Consider the following 7,242-nt stretch of genomic DNA (forward strand, 5'->3'; position numbering starts at 1 on the left):
TAATGAAAGAATGTTATTTATTTCACATGAGCATTAAAAAATACATTAATGAAAGTACTTCCCATCACTTGTAAAACGCTACGAATTAATTCCAACACCTAATATATTTGGATGTTGAAGAGATCAAAGAATTAAACGAAGCGAGAGATGCTGAATACAAAAAGTGAGCAACGTTAATAAATCTATAATATTTATAATATTTATATTTATAATATTTATAATATTTATAATATTTATAATATTTATAATATTTATATGTTATTCACTTAAAATCAACATTTAATGGTAAATCATCATTAATTCGAATTTATTTATTTATTTATTTTCTATAATATTCAGTTCTATTTTCTATCTTTAGCTTGTAATTGTTATTGAAAGTGATTTATCAATTAAATTATATAATTCCTATTAACAATTTATTAATAAAAATATATATATATATATATATTAGTTAAATGTTAGGGATGTATATTGTAGGTTAATATTGAGTTTACTTGAATTGAATCTATTAATTCAATAAATTATGAATGGGATTAAGTACATACATACCTAAAACGCGGATACATTCATTAATCATTCATTAACCATTCAGGACTTAGGCTTCCCTCTGTTGGGAATATCGGAATCGATCGTGCTGCAATCGTGTTGACTTGACACGTCAAATTGTGTCTTCGTAGTCATCACGTTTTGCCGCGTCCTTGTCGTTAGACAGTAATGACGTTTAATTGTGATTTCTAACATTAGTGTAAAGTGTTTATCTGTGCGGGTGCATAAATACAATCCCGATGATCCCGATCGTTTTACCGTTACGTACAAACGGTACATCGTCGTAGAACATTCGTCGTTCTACGACAGTGTAGAGGTTAGAAATCTGCGTACTCCACATACCGTATACACGTTCGCTCGTATTTGTCGTTTTCTTTTTCTCATTTTTCCGCGGGCACGCGTTCGGCTTGTCATAAGCGAGGAAGGATCAGCTGACCAGGAACGTATCGAGCCTGGGCGATGAGATGATCATTGGCGGTCGTTAAACCTGGTCGATTTGACGGTGCCTGGAGATCGACAATGGCAAAATTCAGGATGTTACCGCGCACGTCGCGTATTGTGGCCCTCTGCTCGGCTGCGAATTTCATAAATGCCGCAGACAGAGTCATTATGCCCATCGCCATCGTGCTGATGACCGATGAGTTTAAGTGGAACCTGTACTGGCAGGGATGGATACTGTCTGCGTTTGCTTTCGGATATTTTACTAGTCAGGTAGATGATTCGTATGATTTGTGTTACCGCTAATGAAAATGCAGCGCTTATAATATGTCATTCTCTCCTTCAAGATTATTGGCGCGAGCACAGCAAGTCGTTTTGGCTGCAAAACTGTACTTATGCTAGCGGTTCTGCTATGGTCCATTAGTACAGTCATCACACCGTTGCTAGCACAGTCGATACCATTACTCATACTCTGTAGGGTGCTTCTAGGACTAGGAGAAGGATTAGGTAAGGATAAAAAAGGAATGGAACATTCGGAGCAGATGTGAGGTCTGTTCTTCTTTGAAAAGTGTTTTGAATTGGTATATATGGTACAATAAGTTGGAGTGAAATAAATTTAGTTATTTCACTCCAACTTATTGTAACCATTACAGTATGTACCAATTCAAAACATTACTATATTTATTTCACTCCAACTTCCATTACACACCTGTAGTTCAAAACATTCTTTGTAAAAGAATAGACTTGAGACCTATTTTTCCTCTTTATCTCTCCAAGTTAGAAAATAATGAACAACGCAAGAAGTTAAGCTAAACAAAAACAGAGGCCTATTCTTTTTACCTATTTATAAACTTCTTACATAGTTTATCTTTCCACTTTTTGTGTAAAGAAAACATTAAGATAAAAAATAAATAATACTGGAAATTAGCTAAAAAAAAAACAGATCTAATGCATTCTGAGATTAGGAGTTAACTTGAGATTATTTGTAGGCCTACCAGTGATATTTCATTTATTCGCACATAATGTTCCTGTGGAAGAAAGATCACGCGCCTTTGGCTATCTAGTAGCTGCTGGTTCTGTTGGCCAAGTGGTCGCATCTGTTGTAAGTCTCATTTTACTCTTAAAATGTGCGTTAAATTTGAAAAAAATTATGTTTTGCAAATCGTACGTCTTTCTATTCGTTAGGTATGTTCCCACTTGGCGTGGCAAACTGGATTTTATTTATTTGGGACAATAGGTATCGTATGGACTGTGTTGTGGCTGATGCTGTATCAGGAAACTAATTCTCAAGATGAGATTCCGTTATTTGTTCCTAAAGTAAACTTCTGTCCGACATTTAATTTACTTTCAATTTTTTTTTCTTTGGTATTAATGTTTTATAATTAATTAACAGGTAGCTCAAAATAGAAGCTTACGTTGGACTGAGTTTATTGCTCATTGGCCCCTGTGGGCTTTGTATATAGCACATTTTGCAATGAATTGGAGTAATTATATAATAATGCAGTGGCTGCCAACTTATTTGGCAAGAAACTTATCTGCGAATACGGAGAGCATTAGTTTGACAGCCCTCCCTTATATCGTTAATTCTCTCATTGGTATTGGTAAGTAATATATATATAATTATATATATTTCGACTTTGTTTTAAATATTTTTTAAAAATATCCTCTTTTTTTCACAGTTGCTGGTCACAGTGCTGACACTTTGATACAAAAAAGATGGTCTGTTTTGTCTGTTAGAAGATTAATGACAAACATAGGCTTAATAGGACCAGGTGCTTTTCTATTAGCTTTCTGTGCTGTAGATAACCTGCTTGCTGCAGTCATGTATGTATAACAACATTGGTCTTATTTTTTCTATTTTTTCTATGTTTGATTTTTCTTTATGAAATTATTATCTTACAGCTTTGTTTCGATATCTATGGGCCTCTGTGCGTGCAATTCAGCTGGACACCTAAGTAATCACGCGGATATAGCTCCGAATCATGCGGGAATTACGTTTGCAGTTTCAAATACAATTGTACGCATTTTTTTATCCAACAATAAGTCACCGATATAATCGCCGTAAAGTTGACTACATTATCTGTGTCGTGTATATCTTAATTTTCAGGCAACAGTACCTGGAATTCTTTGTGGACCATTGACAGCTGAATTAGTAACTGCCTCGCACGGTTGGTGGATGCCAGTTTTCGTGTTAGCGGCAGCGATTAATTTCACCGGGGCTATAATATACCAAAGTCATAGTTCGGCGCTTCCAGTGTTATGATATGCTCTATCTCTCATCCAGCGATTATTTGTTATTGAAAAGAAGGAAGAGGTTGTAAAGTGTTTGTTGAGAACACTGAGATGTTTGCTTTTAGATCATTTTGAATGATTCCCAATGAGGTAGCTACGAACGTTTACCAGAATGTTGGTGTGATGCATTTGGTCATCGTGTATCGGCCAGTCGAAGACATATCATGATGCTTTATTTATAGCTTAAATAAATTTTTATTATCTTTTTGAGGCAACAAAGTGTGATTTTGATAGACAGTGCCATAACTTGATGGAAAGAATGGAATTATTTGAAAAACTAATTGAGAAATGCAAGAACATTTATGAAACTCATCGTACACCTTAATCAATATATGTATTGTATCACTCAAGAATTAGCGGAAAACATTTTGTGATGTTATAATAAAAATTACAATTTTTAGTTATGTGGTTAGGATATAAAATGTATATTCTATAAAATTTAAGAGTGTACATAGAAGAAATTTTAACTTTCACATTTATATATTTTTTAAAATATTTTAACACATGGGAGAGATGATCTGTTCACTTATGTATTGTAAGAATTGGAAAATGAGAACAAGACTTACGAAATGATAAAATTTCAAACAATTTAAAATATAATTTAGTAATGTTTATATATAAAAATAAATATTAATGATATTTCACATACAGCAGATATTATAAAGATAAGTCCACATACAGCAGATATTATAAAGATAAGTCCTTTCTCAAGTATTCCGACTGCAATATTTGCGACAGCGTGTCTCTCGATAAATTTTTGTTTAATCCCATTTTAATGAAGCTGTTATCTTGGAAATTTGTTGCGCTCGAGTGTCTCCGAATATTGAAAGATTTCGTATCGACCGCTTTCGTCGATCGTGTATCATTATATAATTCCGTATTCTCGAGGGACATATCATGAATTCTTCTATTCTCTTGAGTAGTATCGACGGGTATCACTTGTGTTGTGTTAGTTGCAGTATTCGAGTAAGAGCGATATTCATCATCTTCGCTTGCATAATTTTCCGAATCGTAATCATCGCTGTGTCTTTCGAAATTTTCATACAACATATGCGGTCCAATATTATGATTCGCTAGAATATTTTCAATATCCCTTACAGATGGTAGTTTTACAATTCGAGAATATTCTTCCTTTTTCTCTTCGATGCCATATGATGTATGAATATTATCAATGTGATGTTGTAGATACTCCTCGATGGAAGATCTTATCTTCGTTCTTATTTTATTTTCATTTGTAAATTTTGGCTTCATTATATCTGTAACAGCTGTATCTTGTTTCTTATTTAATGCAATTGTATGGATTGATCTTTTATCATCGGGGATGTCGTACTTGTGTGCTTCAGTATGTATAGACTGCTTTTTCGCAGCGTAGTTCGATAGGAAATTCTTATTTAGTTGTTTATCCGTTGAAATATTTTCCACACCTTCATCGAATCGTATCCTTGCCATATCTTTATCAATTGTTTTACTATCTTCGTTTCTCAGAATAGAAAATGTTGATTTAGTTCTCGCTTTTCTGTCAGGAAAGATTAAGTTTCTTATAATTTCAGCTTTTTCCTGTAAACTTGGCTTGCTCGGTTTGAGAACATTATTCGCGCTTTTGTGTAAGTAGCGATTCGCCTTGGGATCCATGTAACTTCTTTGAACTCTGTCTATCTCGCACGTCATCTTCTCTAGTATCTCGTACAGTTTTTTCGTTTGGATATTGTCAATGCGAGCTTTACCCTTCGTCCAATCCTTTTCTTTTTGTGACGCTTGCCACGCAGACTTTATTTTCTCCACTTCGCGATCTATGTCTTGCTCGACTGAGGTATAAACGATCGAAATGTATAATTTTTTTAAATTATAATTTAAATAATATAAAAGGTATTAAAAACAACATTTGAAGAGCGAACGAAGATATTCGATAAAAGCATAGAAATTTACATTCATTGTCAACTTGTGTGTTTAGTATCCTCAGATTCTCCCTACCAAGTATTGGAAGGCAAGTATTTTTCGTTGGAGAAGAATTTGTTACATTCAAATCTGGATCATGTGTCACGAAATTGATATGAGACTTCAATTCCGGTAAGGCAGCAGATGACCTCAGTTTAAAATCTATATAATAAATATACATTAATAAAAAGTGCAGAATATCTTGGAATTAAATATTTTTATCTCTGAATATCCAAATATTTCCATCTGTGGCTATGTTTCAAAATTTACAATACTGAAAATCTACAGTGACATAGACTATAAATTTTCAGTACTGGCAGTAAATTTTGGAATACAACTTATATTTTTACCGATTATGTAAATCTTAAAATGTGTAATAATTTAAAAATTCGAGAACAAAGAGACAATGTTTAATTTAATTAAACTTACTTACCTGTTTTAGAGTGAGGCAACGTTTGCGCAGAATTATTTTTATGCCACAAAATAGTCTGAGATATTGTCGGACGTGATTGTTCAATATGGACAAACGGATTAAATTCATAGATGAAATTGCTTGTCGCCGGAATTCTGTTTATGGAACGTACAGGTAATCTTTTTCCCTGCTTTGTTATATTTTCCGCTATCTGTCTCGAAAAAAAAAATATTCTTATTAATATTTAATCAGCATTAACAAATTTGTAACTACCATTCTTGAAATAAATTAAAAAAGACTATGTATAATGATTCCAAGTAACACAGAATAACATTAAAAAAATCTATTTTAATCTATCATAGACGTCACTGCGTCTTTTAATAAGTTTGTTATTTTTAGTTGAATTTTTTTTTTGCATAGCTTATCTTTCCTCTTTTTCTCTTTAACATGAAAAGAAAAAGAGGAAAGATGAGATTCAATTAAAAAGGAGAGGCCTATTATCACTCTGTTATTTGAGATGCAAATTATATGTATCTTTTGGCGACATATAATTAATTATGGATATCAATGAATTTTTAAATAACAGATAAACGTACAATATCGCGTTTTACTTTAGTTCCTAGGATATCCTTATTTAAGAGTTTTGCTTTAGTTTTATTCAAGGCATTGGCTTGTAATTTCTGATCGCCATCTAATTTATTATAATAAGAATTCAGGTTCTTATTTTGATCGCCGTGCGCTTTTAGATCCCGTGAAAATTGCCGAAATTTCTCGCCATAGATTTTAGCAAAACGCATTCTATATGGATTAAAAAATTTTAGACATATAATTTAAAATCAACGTGTATTATTGTTTGTGCAAGAAGATAGAAATTTTACTTATAAGTATCCATGCAAATGTGTTTCTCTGAGCACAATTTATTTTCATCTTTATCCACACTTTTACGATCAGCCGTTCTTTTAATCTTCTTTTGATGCGATTTTTTGATACTGCAAATTAATTTATGTCATATAATTATTTATATGTTTAAACGCATATGTGATCTCTTTTTCTTACTTTGTTCCGAAGAGAGAAGTTACTTTGTCTTTCGATACGTCCGCATGCAATGCCTTCGTCTGTTCCCGTTCTGTTTTTTCCACGAAAACAGACAGAGCATTAATTCTATTATACTCCTCACAATTTAGTGTCTTGATACGAATAGTATTTAGATTCACGGCGAAAGGGAATAAGACATAATAAGAATACGAAACGAGTTCAAAAGAGTTTTGTTTTAAAAATTGATTGTATCTTTTGAATTTTATTTCTCAAATCGTGTTTCGCGAAACTATATAGTGCGATTTTCAGATAGACAAAAAATGTATATTATTTTTATATGTATATTTTTAGTAAATCTATTAAAAGCCAAGCAACGCTTGGATGAAAATGAGAAAATCGCTGACCGCGTATTACGTGTTGATGCACATTGACGTAACCTTTCCATCCAACTTCATTTATATTTGATTATAAAAAAAATATCAAAATCGATATCCGATTTCATTTAAAAAAACATTGAAATATCATCAATGGAGAGAATTCGGATATACATTCATTCGTTTGAATAGAAAAAAAAAACAAAAGGC

At 32.6% G+C, this 7,242-nt stretch overlaps 2 protein-coding genes across 2 annotated transcripts; one reads left to right on the plus strand and one right to left on the minus strand.

The window, feature by feature from the left end:
- The first annotated feature begins 608 nt into the window (after positions 1-608).
- On the plus strand, positions 609-3,680 carry LOC105147795 (uncharacterized). The gene is made up of 8 exons (XM_011059051.2): positions 609-1,257; positions 1,332-1,491; positions 1,974-2,086; positions 2,170-2,301; positions 2,378-2,585; positions 2,664-2,808; positions 2,887-3,001; positions 3,092-3,680. The coding sequence occupies exons 1-8, from the start codon at positions 1,066-1,068 to the stop codon at positions 3,245-3,247; spliced, it is 1,221 nt and encodes a 406-aa protein (XP_011057353.1). The 5' UTR covers positions 609-1,065; the 3' UTR covers positions 3,248-3,680.
- On the minus strand, positions 3,495-5,641 carry LOC105147796 (uncharacterized). The gene has a single exon (XM_087416123.1). The coding sequence runs from the start codon at positions 4,942-4,944 to the stop codon at positions 3,964-3,966; it is 981 nt and encodes a 326-aa protein (XP_087272249.1). The 5' UTR covers positions 4,945-5,641; the 3' UTR covers positions 3,495-3,963.
- Between the last annotated feature and the right edge of the window lie 1,601 nt (positions 5,642-7,242).

This window comes from Acromyrmex echinatior, chromosome 19 (assembly GCF_024713525.1).
Source record: "Acromyrmex echinatior isolate Ae372 chromosome 19, ASM2471352v2, whole genome shotgun sequence".
Lineage (NCBI taxonomy): Eukaryota > Metazoa > Arthropoda > Insecta > Hymenoptera > Formicidae > Acromyrmex > Acromyrmex echinatior.